This window comes from Neovison vison, chromosome 11 (assembly GCF_020171115.1).
Source record: "Neovison vison isolate M4711 chromosome 11, ASM_NN_V1, whole genome shotgun sequence".
In the NCBI taxonomy this organism is placed as follows: Eukaryota; Metazoa; Chordata; class Mammalia; order Carnivora; family Mustelidae; genus Neogale; species Neogale vison.
Genome location: NC_058101.1, coordinates 12,195,443 through 12,213,937, shown reverse-complemented (window position 1 = coordinate 12,213,937; position 18,495 = coordinate 12,195,443). Strand labels below are relative to the sequence as shown.

The following is an 18,495-nucleotide window of genomic DNA, read 5'->3' as shown; positions in this document are numbered from 1 at the left end:
AAATTTTGGATGCTAAGAAATTAGGTATAGGAACAACATTTCCAAAACCTGAACCCCAGTATCTAGGACACGAGCTGTGTTATCCAAATAGTGCCACTGTGATAAGACAAGCGATGACTCAGGGAACAACTTGAGACCCGGAAGACAACAGTGGAACAGAGAGTCCTGGGTCAAGTTTTCACCAAAGGGAATTGGGGCAGAGCTAGGCAATGTAGTGTCAGTGTGCAAATAACATTTCTTGGACCATGTTAATAGGGAGGGGAACTTCATTCTAAGCCATGACTCACAAAGGCTGAGTAGGATAAGTACCCTCACTGTTGTCCATGCTAGTCTAGGAAAAGGCAGGAATATCCTACAAAAACATAACAACTGGCCCTAAATTTCGGGACTTTGGAAACTCGGAGTCAGGAGCAAAACTGAGCCCTGATTGATGACACACACAAACAAATCCGTTTTAAAAGCACATTTTCTCCTTTATAAATTGATTTGATTGCCCAAGTCAGGTCATAACTGCCCCCTTTAAGCAAATTACTGCTCCATTCTTATCCAGATTGATCACGTAGGCTCTTTAAATCTCTGTGCGGAACTGAAGCTCAGTTCCAGACATTTCCTTCTTGTAAATGACATCAAATTTCTCATTTTGGGCCACTGTGAAGTAATTCTTCCAATCACCTGTAGTCCCTAAAAATAAATAAGAAAACATGTGAAGGAATAATGTATTTCCATTATGAAGGAAATAGCATGCATACCAAAAGAAAGTGTGCAAAGAGTTAAAGAAAGACTTTCCTTGTATTTGAATAATTTAAAATGCCATTTCTCCTTCACTGGTCATTCCTGCCATCTAGAAACGTGATTTAGAGCTAAATAGAATCTGACATTTTTTAGAAATGTAATTGACATACAGTGTTATATTTGCTTCCATGATACAGCATAGTAGTTTGACACTTATATTTATTAAGAAATGATCACCATAAGTGGAGATGTCATCTGTTATTATAATATTATTGACTATATTCTTTATGTTGTGCTCTATATCCTCATGACTTATCTATTTTATAACTAGAAGTTTGTTCCTCTTAATCCCCTTCACTCATTTCACCTATTCCTCCATCCCTCTCCCCTCTGGCAATCATCAGTTTGTTCTTTGTATTTAAGAGTCTGTTTCTGTTTCGTTTTATTTTTTTTAGATTCCACATATAAGCGAAATTGTATGATATTTGTCTTTCTCTGTCTGACTTGTTTCACTTAGCATAATAACCTCCAAGTCCATCCATATTGCTGCAAATGGCAAGATTTTGTTTTACTTATATATTTTTTATGGCAAATACTATGCCCTTGTATGAATATACCACATTCATCTATTGATGGTCACTTGGGTTGCTTCCGTATTGTGCCCATTGTAAATAATGTTACAGTGAACACAGCGGGGCATATATCTTTTTGAATCAGTGTTTTCACTTCGTTACCTAGTAGTGGATTGCTGGATTATACAGTACTTCATTTTTAATTTTCTGGGGAACTTCCATGTTTTCCACAGTGACTGTACCAATTTACACCCCACCAGCAGCACACAACTGTTTCCTTTTCTCCGCATCCTTGCCAACATTTGTTATTTCCTATCTTTTTGACACTAACCATTCTGACAGCTGTGAAATGTCTCATTATGTATCATTATGATTTTGACAGACTTAAAGATACATTCTGAAAAGGGTTAATTTTCCTGTCTAAATTTATGGACCATACAATAGTTTCCTGAAAGAGGTTGTTTTAGTGTTTCTGCTTGTCATGGGTCATAGGGTTACTACTGAACATTCAATCAAAGGTCAGGGCAGATTTCCTTTCATGAATTAGTTTGGGAAACTATACAAAGAACTGGTCATCAACACAAACAACCAATGAACTAGAAAGTTGATAAGTACCATTTCCTATGAATTTATTAACAAAGATGGTATGACACTTAAAGGATACCATTTTCCCTGAGTTCACTAGTCTTATACTGTATTTGCATTTTGGATGAGAAGAATAGCATTTAAAGTTAAACGTTTGACATTTCTGAGCCATCTTTACAACAGCAAAAGTTTTGGGAACAAATTTGCATTTAGTTTCTTATCCTTGGATGGTTACAAATATTTATCTAAAAAATAAATTCTTATACCGTAAATGTGCTTGGAGATAAACATTGGCTTTGTTATTTTATGAAATATTAAATATATCCTGTTGAATTAAAGCTACATTAACCCATGATGGCTGGGTGAAGATTTCAGATCCTTTCAATGAAAAACATTCCTATAAACAATGTTTGTTATGGTTACTATACTTTGTTCTCTGTTCACTTGATGGTAAGAGCTCTATGAAATGTGAAAGTAGTGTATATTTGGAATAGCCCATCTGTAAAGATGTCATTAAAAACAAAAAGCAAAAATTAAACAATAAGGAGTCATATATAAAGTATTCTAATGATTTTCTATTTTGAGTATTAATTATGTAATACACACAAACACATTTGCTTCACTAAGAGGGAAGTATAAAAAAATTTTGATGAAGTAAATGCTGGCAAAAGTCAAGATTTTTATGTTTTGTTGAAATTTGGGACATAAGTATAACCACTGGACATCATCCGATCTACTTTTACTATAGGGACATCATCTCCCTACTTTTACTATTGTGTGATTAAATTGTGACATTGATTTAACCAACATGGCATCTCCCAAGACTGAGTATACCCAGCACTTTGTTCATAGTCACCCTGGACCCTGTTTAGAATCCATTCACATGCATGCCTCTTGCATTACATTATGAGCTTCTTTTTTTTTTTTTTTTAAAGATTTTATTTATTTATTTGACAGAGAGAGAGAGATCACAAGTAGGCAGAGAGGCAGGCAGAGAGAGAGAGAGGAGGAAGCAGGCTCCCTGTCGAGCAGAGAGCCCGATGCGGGACTCGATCCCAGGACCCTGAGATCATGACCTAAGCCGAAGGCAGCGGCTCAACCCACTGAGCCACCCAGGCACCCCTACATTATGAGCTTCTTAAAGCAAATGCATGTGTCATTCATCTTTGCATGTTCTAGAGAATATGTGCTACATACAGGTGTTTCCTAAACATGAATGAATGAATAAACGGGTATTTTTTAAATGTTTGTTGAGGGCATGAATGAATAAATGAGTAAACATATCTTGAACTATTTAGACTAAAAAGATGTGGTACTTTTTTTCTTTTTTTTAGATTATTTATTTATTTATTTGGCAGACAGATCACAAGTAGGCAGAGAGGCAGGCAGAGAGAGAAGAAGGGAAACAGGCTCCCTGCTGAGCAGAGAGCCAGATGTGGGGCTCAATCCCAGGACCCTGAGATCATGACCTGAACCGAAGGCAGAGGCTTTAACCCACTGAGCCACCCAGTCACCCCAGATGTGGTACTTTTTAATGTATAATTTACAGTCAGAAAAAATATATATTTTGAATGCTTATACATCATTTACCATAATCCTCCCCCAAAACCTATGTCACAGATCTTATTACTTTCTCTATATTTTCCATGATGTAACTAGACCTTTGGCAGATTGATTAAATGTATTCAAAGTCATAGATAGGGAATGGCAAAGCCTGCTTAAACCCCGGATCAATCTGACCACAAAGGGTTTTTTTTGTCTTTTTTTTTTTTCTAATCACTGCCAGAGGGGATGTAAAGACCATCTCTATTATGAGACTGGCATGCAGTCTTTTCTACTTAGAGAAACTACAGAATTGAGATACTAAACTTACTTAATCTACCTTTATACCCTAATGAGGTATCATGGGGTGGTATCAGTTTTTATGTAACTGGAAATAAAACCCTCCTGGAAGTTACGTTCACATAATCTGACAAAGTGAAAAATTGCCTTGTATGGTTATGAGGTTTGGGTTTTTTCCCTGATTTTTCTCCATCAACAAAGTGTGTTTATGTGAGCATCAGACTTTGTTTAGACACCATTTACAATGAAAAATTTACTTTGCCTTCTTATACCAGAGGTTAGTTTTGTTTTTTGTTTTTTTTTTTCACAGAAATAATATTAATTTATTCTCCCCTAAAATCCATTATGTTGTTTTAAAGTACACTATGCCCATAATTTGGTCTTAACACATTTGAGCACATCAGGTGTGCTAATTGTCACTGTGCCTTCTGACTAGGGCTGCCCCCTGATAGTATAATCTCCCATGTTCTTTTCTTTTTTTCTTTTCTTTTTTTTTTTTTTATTTCAAAACTTTTTTTTTCCAATTTATTTATTTTCAGAAAAACAGCATTCATTATTTTTTCACCACACCCAGTGCTCCATGCAAGCTGTGCCCTCTATAATACCCACCACCTGGTACCCCAACCTCCCACACCCCCCCGCCACTTCAAACCCCTCAGATTATTTTTCAGAGTCCATAGTCTCTCATGGTTCATCTCCCCTTCCAATTTACCCAAAAGCACATACCCTCCCCAATGTCCATAACCCTACCCCCCTTCTCCCAACCCCCCTCCCCCCAGCAACCCACAGTTTGTTTCGTGAGATTAAGAGTCACTTATGGTTTGTCTCCCTCCCTATCCCATCTTGTTTCAAAGGAAACAGTTAACAAAACCAAAAGACAACTGACAGAATGGGAGAAGATATTTGGAAACGACATATCAGATAAAGGACTAGTGTCCAAAATCTATAAAGAACTTAACAAACTCAACACCCAAAGAACAAATAATCCAATCAAGAAATGGGCAGAGGACATGAACAGACGTTTCTGCAAAGAAGACATCCAGATGGCCAACAGACACATGAAAAAGTGCTCCATATCACTCGGCATCAGGGAAATACAAATCAAAACCACAATGAGATATCACCTCACACCAGTCAGAATGGCTAAAATCAACAAGTCAGGAAATGACAGATGCTGGCGAGGATGCGGAGAAAGGGGAACCCTCCTACACTGTTGGTGGGAATGCAAGCTGGTGCAACCACTCTGGAAAACAGCATGGAGGTTCCTCAAAATGTTGAAAATAGAACTGCCCTATGACCCAGCAATTGCACTACTGGGAATTTACCCTAAAGATACAAACGTAGTGATCCAAAGGGGCACATGCACCCGAATGTTTATAGCAGCAATGTCCACAATAGCCAAACTATGGAAAGAACCTAGATGTCCATCAACAGATGAATGGATAAAGAAGATGTGGTATATATACACAATGGAATACTATGCAGCCATCAAAAGAAACGAAATCTTGCCATTTGCGACAACATGGATGGAACTAGAGCGTATCATGCTTAGCGAAATAAGTCAAGCGGAGAAAGACAAGTGGGTAGGAGAAGAATCCAGAGGTTAGTTTTGAAAAGTTAAATGTAATGTTTTTGAAAAAAAAAATTTTGAAAGCACCAGGACTATTTGTTATTTTGATAAGTAATTCAGAAAAATGTTTTAGAAAAAATTTAACCATATAACTCTTTGAAAATCAAGGGTTTTCAGCCATATGTTCATATGTACAGTACATTTCTAGAGTTATGTTTATTTCCTAGCATGCCAGTTGAAATTCTACCCCTTCATTTCTACTTCAGTAAAGAATTTTGACAATAGAAGATGACATTATTAGGTGGATAGCTTCTCAAATTTAAGTTAATAATTTGTTAAATGTATTATTTTTATCATTAATAAAATATTTTTGACACAAATAATATACAATTAGCCATAATATGCAGGATTTGCTTCAGTGGAATCAATAGCAAATGCCATATTCCTCTACTGTAGTCTTTTTATGTTTAATTTGGATTCCATGTTTCTTATAATTCAGACAGTATTTTTAGGGAGCAAAATCTTCCGAGAGGGTAAAGAAAAGTCCTTTCTCCTTGTGAATCCTTAACAAAATGACCACTGTTTTCTTTTCTTTTTCTTTTTCTTTTAAAGATTTTATTTATTTATTTGACAGAAAGAGAGGCCACAAGTAGGCAGAGAGGCAGGCAGAAACAGAGAGGGGAAGCAGGCTCCCTGCTGAGCAGAGAGCCTGATTCGGGCTTCAATCCCAGGACCCTGAGATCATGACCTGAGCTGAAAACAGAGGCTTACCCCACTGAGCCACCCAGGTGCCCATGACCACTGTTTTCTAAGTGATATGGAGACTTTAAAGTAGATGGCCCTGTATTGAGTGACATTAATTTATTACTAAGAAGAGGGAGGCCTATGCCTATTTAGGCAAAGATTTAAGATACAGAAATAACAATTTTGGAATGACTCATCAGAATTGACAAAACTACTCCCATTTAGTAGCACAGTAAATAGAAGAAGAAATATACATCAAATACCCAAGGTATTCTGGTATTTATAGATACCAGGTTTATAGTGGTATAAACACGGGTTTAGAGTTTATTATTTCCTTTAGTAATTTCTAATCTAGTTCAGTAACATTTATGGTAGGTCTTTTTAGTGTCCTTACATTACAGATGAAGAAAATGGTGACAAAACTGACTAAGTAGAGATCATTACACCTCCTTTCAGAGTAATTCACAAGAAAGTGAAAAGGGTAATTAAACTCAGCAAAATATTTACCTTTACGCATAAAAGAGGACTTGCTATGATCCATCACTGTACTTGGTAGATGTGTATAATTCACCAGCGGGTTATCCTTCATCATTTCAAATGAGGTATGATGGACGATCTTATCTAAGATCTCATCATTCAAATTCTTCTCCAGAAATCTAGCAATCTTCTTAACTTCCCGCTTCGGATTCTATTAGTGGTTAAAGAGACATACCCAAGAAAAAGGCAAGCAAAAACACCATTAACATAATGTGAAAACTATAATATTTATAATCTGCTTTCTTAAATGTTGGTACTGAATAGTCAGTCTGTATTTTGTTGGGTCATTTTTTTTAATTAATCATAAAAATGAAAAAATCAATAATTTATCTTTGGCAAAAAGAGATGAAATATTTTATTTCTCCTAAATTTCATATTTTTAACTTATATTAAAAGTACAATAAGAATAAAGCTTGGACTAAATATTAATATTTGGAGGAAAAAATAACAGCTATTTTAAGCTCAGGTTGTAATCAAATTTGAACAGTAAATATTTTGGGACCAAGTAAGTCTTTATTCATCCTGCCTTTATTTATTTTTTCTTAATCAAAATTCTTTTCTTGTTTTTAATAACATTTCATAACAAAAATAATAAATTTCTGAACAACTTCAAGTATGTTTGCCATAGATTACTTATCTTAGACCTTGCCAGAACATAAATTATTAAAAATAAGCTCCAGGAACACCTGGGCAGTGCAGTCACTTGAGCATCCAACTCTTGGTTTCAACTCAGTCATGACCTCAGGATCGTGAGATTGAGCTCCAAGTCAGGCTCCACACTCAGTGAGGAGTCTGCTTCAGGTTCTCTCCCTCTCCCTCTCCCTGTCCCCTGACCATACTCATTCTCTCTCTCTCTCCCAAATAAATAAATAAATAAAATCTTAAAACAAAACAAAACTCCAATGAAGATACATTAAGTTATTCATTAATTATTGGGGATAGAAAGAGTAAATTCCAAGAATCAATTATTTTCCAGATTCTAATGATATAAACTTAATATTTGCAACTTTTAGGAAACTAAACTAAATTTTATATGGAAAATATAGAAATATTTTGAGAAGGTAAAATCCACTAAGTTGAAAAAATTGAGTCAGAATTTACCATGATGTGTAGTCTGCTGAGATATTGGAGAGTGATTTTCCAGTAGGAAAAATAGTCAAAATACATGGCGGTATAGGGTCTCATAGTATTTCGAAGGGAGGGAATAAAAAGCAAAGTGGTTGAAGTTAGGTTTGAGTTATTCATAGGAATAAGAGAGACTATAAAGTTGGAAAGATAAATTGAGGTAAAAATGAGAAAATCCTTGTATGTCCCACTTAAGGACTTGGACTTTATATCTTATACAAGGAAGCCACAACATTTAGTGATATGTCACTAACTTGCAGATGTGTGCTCATGTATACACATGTGTATGTTTTGGCAGGGAGTTCCTTACAAGGGAAATTCTGGCAATACCGTGGTAAATACTCAAGGGATATTCCCACTTTTTAGGTGTTTTTCATAAAACCACCTCAGTTTCACAGCTGCATATTGCCTGAAAATTGGAAATTAACTGCCTCAAGCCCAGTATAAATGGGCAATAGTAAAGTTTTGATGATAGATTCTTTATGGGTTGCAAACAAGTGTGATGGAAGGTGGGAGCCTAGGCAGAGCAGAAAAATTCAGAGGACTTTTTGTTAAGATGTGAGAATACCCTGGGGTTTTCTTAGAGATACTTGGATCAAAGGAAATTTTACATGGGGTGTGGTTTTTGATATGCAAAGGAAGACTGATGTCTCTAAGATGTTATTATTGCTTATTCATTTATCTATTCATTGAAGCAATCAATTATTCATACAAGTGATTCTAAGAGCCCCTATGTGTGTATAAGGTGTTATATTCTGGGCTGTGAATGCAGTTACAAGAATGATACATATTGTACCTTTCATCATGAATCTAAAAGTTTAAAATGTATCCTCATTTGTAATTCCAAGCTTTTTAAAATAGAGGAACTTGGTTTCCACATCAAATGTGTGTGTGTGTGTGTGTGTGTGTGTTTGCCTAATTTGGGTAAAATTGCCTCAGACTAGGCCTGGAGCCTTGCAGCAGTATTTGAACTGAGACTAGCTCACACTAAACGAATGCTTATGAGTTCCCAGACTATAAGGGAGATAGTAAAGGGTAAAGGAGAGGGATTTGAGTTATAATAGGTAGGGCATGTGAAACAATGGGATGTGCACAATATGGTGAAACTATATATACTATATGGAAGTCAATGAGAACAATGTATTTTCAAACTTTGAAAATTAATGGACATGTATGTAAGTGATGAGTCACTAAATTCTACACCTGAAACCAGGATAACACTGCATTTTAAATAACTGGAATTTAAATAAAAATTTACAGAAAAAAAAAAGAAAATTAATAGGCAAATGACATCATTAACCAAAGAGGGAATAAAAAAAGAAAAGGATTAAATGTTGGAAAGAGAGAGACAAGATGAGTTTAGTTTTGAATGTGTTCAATTTAAGAGTCATTTTAATAAAAGCATGGGTCTGAATTAGGGTAGAAGTTAAAATGGAGTTTAGGGGAGTCATTAGCACATGAAGAGTTTTGGCAATAGTAGGCATGGCTACCATCACCAAAATATAGCGAACAGCTTACAAAGAAAGCTGACTAAGTGATAGATGGAGATTTACAGGAAAGCCAGGAGAATGTGATAACCTACCAAATAAATGTAGGAAAGAGTTTCAGCAAGAGAAGGTGCTTATAATAAACACAATGGTTAAAAAGTATAAGAAGGTAAAAATGTCATGGATCTCACCATTAGAAGTCACTAACCACTCTGGAAAACAGCATGGAGGTTCCTCAAAAAGTTGAAAATAGAACTACCCTATGACCCAGTAATTACACTACTGGGTATTTACCCTAAAGATACAAACGTAGTGATCTGAAGGGGCATGTGCACCCAAATGTTTATAGCAGCAATGTCTACAATAGCCAAACTATGGAAAGAACCTAGATGTCTATCAACAGATGAATGGATAAAGAAGAAATGGTATATATATATATATATATATATATATATATATATATACCATGGAATACTATGCAGCCATCAAAAGAAATGAAATCTTGCCATTTGCGACGATGTGGATGGAACTAGAGGGTATCATGCTTAGTGAAAGAAGTCAATTGGAGAAAGAAAACTATCATATGATCTCCCTGATATGAGGAAATGGAGATGCAACATGGGGGGTTATGGGGGTAGGAGAAGAATAAATGAAACAAGATGGGATTGGGAGGGAGACAAACCATAAATGACTCTTAATCTCACAAAACAAACTGAGAGTTACTGGGGAGAGGGGGATTGGGAGGGGGGGATGGGGTTATGGACATTGGGGAGGGTATGTGCTATGGTGAGTGCTGTGAAGTGTGTAAACCTGGCGATTCACAGACCTGTACCCCTGGGGATAAAAATATATTATATGTTTATAAAAAAAGAAAAAATTAAAAAATAAAGATAAAAAAAAAGAAGTAACTTCTTCTTTTGGGTAAGCAGGCATGGAGAAGAGGACAATAATCACATCATTTTTTTTCTTTATCCCATAGATTAAGCTGAAAATATATATTAACCCCTTAACCTAGATGTAATGGGGGAAATTATCCAGAATGAATTTCTACCATTTTACCTCTTTCATATCTTCATAGTACAAGAAAAGTATTGGGTGTTCTTCCTTTTTCTTCCACCAGCTCTTAACATGATTAAACCAGGAACCATAAGCCACTAAAACCAGAAAAAGTCTATTACTGTTAAGCATTCATCAAATTGAAGGTTTGTTTCTAAACAATAAGTCAAATTATACAAACATTTTGTGGAATTGTAATCAAGGGAACAGAATATATAAGGCCAAATAAAAATATATAATTAGCCATTTATGGATATACAGTCAGATTAAAAAATATAAAGTAAAAAGGAAGCATTTGAAATGAAAATACATTGGCCTCCATATGGGTTTTACTTAGCCTCACATAGTAGGAAACCATTCTACTAAATACTCATATTAACTATCTAAATACTATAAACAGGTGTATAAAAGATCTAACTAAAGATTTGGGTAAATTAAATAATTTCCATTGTAACTGGAACTGAGAATGGATTTCTAGCAACTGAAAAAACATTTAAGAATATTTTCATCAAGCCAATGTTAAATACCAAATTTATATATTGATGTCATAGTAAAATATTAGATACAGTTGATCTAATTTTTTAATGCTATTTAAATGTACTTTTTACTGGCCTTGAAGAGCAAATGTTTTGATAGGATAAATCATACCAGAAATAGTTATTAGTGGTATTAAAAAGGGAAAGTGCTTATTAATTTCAAGCCCAGGCCTACCCACCATTTCCAGTCATGAATCTCTCTAGATACTCTTCCCAGGGACCAGGGACAGGTTCCAAATTATTCATTAAGTCGAAATGGTAATATGAGACTGCAACATCCTTGGCATTTCGAGCCAGATAAATCATCTGCAGGGAAAAAAGAAGAAAATCACATGGATTTGAAATCCATGAACTTAAAAACAGGAAAAAATCAGAGAAAAATAACGAAACAAGAAGCTGTTTCTTTTTTAAAAAATGAACATACTCCATAAACATCTAGCAAAACTAAAAAAAAGAAGACACATAACCAATATAAAAAAAAAAAACAAAACCAGGAGGTATCACAACAAATCTTATAGCCGTTAAAATTATAATGAGTATGGGGGCACCTGGGTGGCTCAGTGGATTAAAGCCTCTACCTTCGGCTCAGGTCATGATCCCAGGGTCCTGGGATCGAGTCCCACATCGGGCTCTCTGCTCAGCAGGGAGCCTGCTTCCTCCTCCCTCTCCGCCTGTCTCTCTGCCTACTTGTGATTTCTGTCTGTCAAATAAATAAATAAAATCTTCAAAAAAATTATAATGAGTATGAAAATATGCTCGATATCATGTCATCAGGGAAGTGAAAATTAAAGCAACAATGAGACACCACTGTGTACTTATCAGAATGACCAATATCCAGAAAACTGACGCCAAATCCTGGTGAGGTGTTGAGCAGCAGGAGCTCTCATTCATTGCTGATGGGATTGCAAAAATGGTACTGATATTTTGGAAGACTCTTTGGCAATTCTTACACCACTAAAGATAGTTTTACCTACAATCCAGCAATCACACTGCTTGGTGTTTATCCAAAGTTGAAAAATAAGGTCCACACAAAAAAACTGCTAGTGGATTTATAGAGCAGCTTTATTCATAATTTCCAAAATGTGGAAGGAAACAAGATGTGCTTCAGTAGGTGAATGAATAAACTGGGATACATCCAGACAATGGAATATTATTATACAGCACTAAAATGAAATGAGCTATCAAGCCATGAAAAGACACAGAAGAACCTCAAATGCATATTACTACGTGAAAGAATGCAATTTGAAAAACGTACATACCATATGATTATGCCTTCTGCCTTTTGGAAAAGGTCATACAGTTAGATTTCTATTCATAAGAAGGTGTATGTATGTTCATTGCCTCCATGAAAACTACGGAGTCAGTAAAAGAGATCAGCGGTTGCCAAGCTGGGAGGAGAGGAGGAGAACAGAAGGAACAAATAGGTGGAGAACAGAAGATTTTTAGGACAGCAAAAGTATGCTGTAGGATACTGTAATGATATATATATGTCATTATATATTTGTCCAAATCCGTTGAATGTACAACACCAAGAGGCAACCCTAATGGAAGCTATGAATTTTAGGTGATTATGATGTGTCAATGCGGGTTGATCGGTTGTAACAATGTACCACTCTGGTGGGGGATAGTGATAATAGATATGCATGTGTAGGGGCAGGGGACATTTGGGAAATCTCTTTGTCTTCCACTCAGTTTTGCTGTAAACCTAAAATAGCTCTAAAAATAAAATTGCTATAAAAAATATAGTCTGTTCAAAGAAAGAATAAGAAGAGAATTATGGGGGTGCCTGGAAGGCTCAGTCAGTTAAGCATCTGCCTTCATCTCAGGTCATGATCCCAGGGTCCTGGGATAGAGCCCTGTATCAGATTCCCTGTTCAGCAGGGATTTTGCTTCTTCCTCCCACTTTGGTCCCTCTCACTCAAATAAATAAATAAGATCTTTTTAAAAAGGAAGAGAATTATGAAACACTTTTCATTGCAAAATTCCACAACTTAGAATTCCTCACCCATCACAAACTAGCAAAATTCAGTTAAGTTGAAATAGAAAATAGCCCCACAAATACTGAAGAAATTGAATTTCAAATTTAAAAGTTCTTAGAAGCAAATATCCAGACACAAAGGTTTCACTGGAGAGTTTTGTCAAATAACGGGACATGAACTGACATTCTTAGGTTGAGTTTTCAGAGGCGGCCAGCGTATCGGGGGAAGCTGGGGAATGATAGCAACGATGCTGTGCTGAGATGGGGATCCTGTTGCCACATACCTTTGACAAACTTGATTATGTAGATTTAGACTGAAATACATTAATTTTTAATGGAAACACTTTCTCATGTAATTCAGTTCTCATGGTATCAAACAAAATATTTGAGCAATTGCTTATTATGTGCATGACTAAAGGGATAGGGTCACATTAAAGAAATGACTTGCAGTGTGGAATGTACCTTGCAGTTGTTCTCCCAGAAAGACTTAGGAAGGAGATCAATTGGTAGATGCGTCTTCACAAGCCGCGGTGATGGATTCTTTCCTAATTGTTCTACTCCTGGGAAAATTTTAGTTTAATATATAGATACATTAGAGTCTTCAAGGAGCCAGCATTTCCTGATTTTCTCTGACATTTTAAAATATTTTTGAGAAGTATACAATGCTGCTAAATTTTAAATCAATCACAGGTATTATCAGGCAAAATCACATATTGGTTAAGAGCATATTGGTGATGTTAGCCTCTTTGGGTTCAAATCCTAAGTCTGTTGCTTACTCATTGTGACATTGTAAAGTATGCTAGTCTCTGTGTTTCACTTTTTCCATCTCCAAAATGAGAAGTAATAATATCAGTGTTAGCAACTTAGAGTTTTATCATTGCTTGCATTATTATAAATAATTATGAAAATAGTTTCTGTTTCTCAAAGAGATACGGATAACTACCAATTCTCATATCAGCTATTGTTTTGCACTTGCTCTTACGGTAGAGACGGTGTTATGTCTGTAGAGCATTGCTGTTACACCTGCCTTTTCTCATTATTTCCTCTATGAGTCATATGTACATACGTGCAAAATGAAAATATTCTGTATCATTTAGGTGTTAGCTGAACTCACCAAGGCAAACAACTAATATGTGACAGAATTTGGTTCCAAATCAAGTCATTGGATAAGGGGTATGTCAACTTCCCTGAGACAGAAAATATCCACTTATTTTGTCTAGTCAAACACAGGATGTTCCCAGGGGCCTGGATCTCAGAAAAGATCCAAAAGGAGGCACTTTTGGGATGGAGGTACATTCAGAATTCCTGACATAGACTAGGAATAGTGGAGCCAACCTTTTTTTTTTTTTAATTATTTTTATTAACATATAGTGCATTATTTGCCCCAGGGGTATAGGTCTGCAAATCATCAGACTTACACACTTCACAGGACTCACCATATCACGTACCATCCCCAACTGTCATAACCTACCACCCTCTCCATACCCCGCCTTCCCCAGCAACATTCAGTTTGTTTTGTAAGATTAAGAGTCTTCCTCCAGATCCCATCTGTTTCATTTTTTCCTTCCCTACCCCCAAACCCTCCACTCTCCTTCTCAACTTCCTCATACCAGAGAGATCATATGATAATTATCTTTCTCTGATTGACTTATTTTGCTCAGCATAATACCCTCTAGTTCCAACCACATTGTTGTAAATGGAGCAAACCCTTTTAACTTAACTATTCTTTTAATGTACTCAGTGGGCTTTATCACATCCCAGATATATCTTTTAATGATGTCATATTCTATATGACATCATACATCACAACACATTAAGTGTTGACATACATCAACACTTAATATCTCTTTCAGATTTCGGATCCAATAAATCTTAGAATCCAATACTTTATCTCCTCAATATGACTTATATCCAGTCTCAGCTCTAGATTACCTGTTAACCTTACATATCTCCCCACCTTTTGCATACAAAGGCACACCTGCTCAAAATTGCATCTGACTCACTCATTCGAAATAATCTTATGCTCCATTTGTTTACAGAAAGTTATTACATATGCTAAAAAGCCACTCAATCTCTATTAAAATACCCTTTGAAAATGTTCTAGGGGCCTCTAGGTGGCTCAGTTGTTGAGTCTGCCTTCAGCTCAGGTCATGATCCTAGTGTCCTGGGATAGAGCCCCGCTTTGGGCTCCCTGCTCAGTGGGAGGCCTGCTTCTCTCTCTCCCACTACCCCTGATGTGTTCCCTCTCCCTGTGTTTCTCTCTAAATAAATAAAATCTTTTTAAAATAAATAAATAAATAAATGTTCTATATAATGTTTACTTTTGTTACAGTCTATTTACTTGTTTATTTATTTGTTATCAGTTCCCATGCTTCTTCCCCACCCCACCGCCAGCACTTAGAAAGGAGATTCCACAAGAGCCAGGATGTAGCTCATCTTGGATGTTCTGTAGAGAACAATGCATAGCACATAGTTGTATTAGCATGCAGTTGTATTAGGAAGAATCTCTTAATTTTAATGTGGATAGAGTTGACTAATTTAGGAAATAAAGGTCAAGGATGCTAGTTAAATTTGAATTTCGGGTAACAGATACATTTTAGTGTGAATATCTTCCATGCAATATTTGGGATGTACTTGGGTTAAATAAAATAGTTATTTATCTGAAATTCAAATTTAATTGAGTATCTTGAGTTCTATCTGGAAATATTAATTACATACCTATAAAATTCCACCAAATATTTTATTATGCAACTACTAATCTGGCAACTAGAGTCACTTCATCTAGCATATAGAAATGAGCAATCATCATCTTCCACAACCCAATATTCCTCAATGACCATGACATGAACTTTTACATTTTTTTCAATGAAGTTTTCCCCTTATCTTTTGTACCCCTTCACTCCCTCAACTTCATTGAAAGCTTCCTCGGACTCTAGGTTGTAATTGTTTTGCCATGTAAGGTCTTTAATGAACACTTTACTGCATAAATATGAATGTTAGGGATATGAAATGATATAATACACATTCATATTTAATTTCCAGAGTGAATCTGAGTGACAATTTACCCTCTTTTACCTGCTGAAACTCACTTACTCTCTGGTGATACTACTTTGATTCTATCAAATTCTCATTTCCTTACTTTTTTATGACTCTGGAGTCTTATTCTTGCACTCACTTTGTCTGCTTGTCCCAGAATAATTATTTTAGCTCCAAGATTCATCATTTGCACTGACTTCAGGCAACTACATAGAAGGAATGACACCCTCTCAATTGGTTCTTCTCTGCCTATGGAAGTAACGAGCTCTGGTAGGGTAGGGAATTTGGATTCTACTCTTTAAACTGATAAAAACATTCATCACCATACTTCCATCTTCCTATCCCAGTTTCCAGCAGGATTTGAAGGCCAGGACTCACTTCTTGAATTCTTCTCACTTGCCTATAGGGCACCATACACTTAATTTTCTCTTAGATCACTGAGTAGTTCTTAAAAACTATAAGCCCTACATGATCTGTCCCTGTCTAGTCTCCAGTTTGTTTGGTTTTTGTCGTTGCTGTTGTTTTTTGTTTTTTGTTTGTTTTTAAATCTCACTTTTCCCTTTTCGTTTTTGTTTGGTCCTAGACTACACCAAGGTCGTTTCTGCTTCTAGACCTATATACCTAATGCTCACCTTCATGAAATATGTCTTCTCCAACTATGTGCTTGAATCTACATCTCAATTCAGAGTCGATATCCTTACATATCCAATCTAAAGTAAACAATTTGTTGTTCCCTATTCTTTGGATACGTGAGCCCAATAATCAGATATTATTGGTTTATTTACTTATTTAGTGGCACAATATTACTATAAACTCCTTGGGCGTAGGGCATTGAATTTACTAATCATTTTATATGTAACCTATACCACAGTGCAAGATTTGGAAGCACTCAATAAATATTTATGGAATGAAATATAAATTGTATTAATAATAAATTTATGTTTGAGAGTTGTTGGTACTTCCTTACTTATTTAACTACAGCGATGCTCCAAATTAGAAATTTATTAATCTAATCTACCACATTCTATACAACAAAAGTTAGTAAAAGATAGGAACTTTTTTTAAGTTATTAACCAAATTTTTATTTATTTTCTACAACAAAACTCTTTCATCTTAGGTCATCATACCTGGATATACAATGAATTAAACTACAGTTTCTCTATACATCTCGGTGATTGTATTGCTTACAAACTTCCACTTTATATTACCAAATTGACTCCATTATCTTTGAATGTAAGTAATAAATACAATAATTAATATGCTATATAAATAATATTATAGGGAAAAGACAAGATAGCAGAAGAGTAGGAGACCTTGTTTCATCTGGTCCCTTGAATTTAGTTGGATATCTGTCATATCATTCTGAACACCCATGAATTCAGCCTGAGATGTAAGAAAATATATCTCAAACTCTATAAGCAGAAAAGCAACTGCTTTTTGCATGGTGCAAGGTATGGAGTGATGAAATCTGTGGGGAGATATTGGAAGATAAATGGAGGGGAGGAGGAGTCTCTGTAAGTTGGCTATAAGAAAGTGATGATAACACTGGAGGGCAAAATCAGAACTCCTAGAAATCTACTCCAGTGAGACATCCTTTCTGAAAGAGGCTCGGGAGATGAAAAGGGCAGAATTCTAGGTAGGTCACTGTGGTCTCAGGATTCTAGGAGACAGAACAAACAGGGGTGCCTGAACCAGCAGGTTCCCAAGCATTGGAGGGGAAACTGGTTATAGTCAGCAAGCCCAAGAAGGGATTTTCAGCTCAGGTCACCATAAGCCCCAAGGGGGGACAATCAGGTAACCACTTTCTGCCTGAGCACCCTGAAAAGGATTGGAACTCATAAGCCATTTACCATTCCCTGGGAGGGGTGAAATGGCTGTGCCCACTACTGGGCAACAGCTCTCAGGGTTGTGGGGGCCCCAGAAAGAACAGTAGGGTGACACCCAGCCGTGTCCTGGAAGCAGCAGAGCAGGGTACATGCATGATCCACAACAACTCACAGTTCCAAAGGACAGTAGCCCCAAAAGGAGTCCCTGGGACTCCCCCAGGGGCGATTACAGTAGGATCCTACCACAAGAGTCTGTGGAGTTTGGCACAAGCAAAAATGAAAACTATTTGTCCCAGAGGGTTTATTGAAGAAGTGGGAATGCGATCTTTCAGCTCTGAGTCAGAGATCTGGGTAGGGCCATTTTTACTCTGATCTTCTATAGAGGTGCAGAGAGCCTCCAGGGGAACAAAAGTGACACAAAGGACCAGCTTACACTGAGCCCAAACCCCTGGTAAGGGGTAGGCAACTCTGCCTGGGCAACCTGACACCTGAAAAACAGCATAGCAGGGCCCTCCCCCAGAAGACAAACTGGAAGAATAGGTGGACAAGTTTGTGGATCCCACAAGACTGTAAAACTCCAGTGTCAAGGGAAAATAGTATATTAAGCTCTTGGTGTTTTCTCACTATTTGTTTATCTTTCAGTCTAAATTTATCCCTTTCTTTTTTTTTTTAATCATTTTCCCATTTCAACTGGATTCTTATTTTACCAACTTAGTTTCTAAGTCGCTTTTTGACTTTTATTTTTCACACCTACATTTTATAGATATATGCTTAATTTTAGTCTTTCTTCATTCTATTCAATTTTATACATACACACACACACAAGTTCTGCTTTCTTTGTAACTTTAAGATGTAGTGTCTTCTAACAC

General features: G+C 36.2%; 1 protein-coding gene across 3 annotated transcripts in view; it reads right to left on the bottom strand.

The window, feature by feature from the left end:
- Nucleotides 1-448: 448 nt before the first annotated feature.
- Nucleotides 449-18,495, bottom strand: part of SULT1B1 (sulfotransferase family 1B member 1) — a 39,141-nt gene continuing 21,094 nt past the window's right edge. For all 3 annotated transcript variants that reach the window (XM_044268095.1, XM_044268094.1, XM_044268093.1), the window contains exons 4-8: nucleotides 13,227-13,324; nucleotides 10,966-11,092; nucleotides 10,254-10,348; nucleotides 6,553-6,733; nucleotides 449-681 (exon numbers count right to left, since the gene is read on the bottom strand). In XM_044268095.1, the coding sequence (XP_044124030.1) occupies nucleotides 569-681; nucleotides 6,553-6,733; nucleotides 10,254-10,348; nucleotides 10,966-11,092; nucleotides 13,227-13,324 (614 nt within the window). In that variant the 3' untranslated portion in view covers nucleotides 449-568. The remainder of the gene's footprint in view (nucleotides 682-6,552; nucleotides 6,734-10,253; nucleotides 10,349-10,965; nucleotides 11,093-13,226; nucleotides 13,325-18,495) is intronic.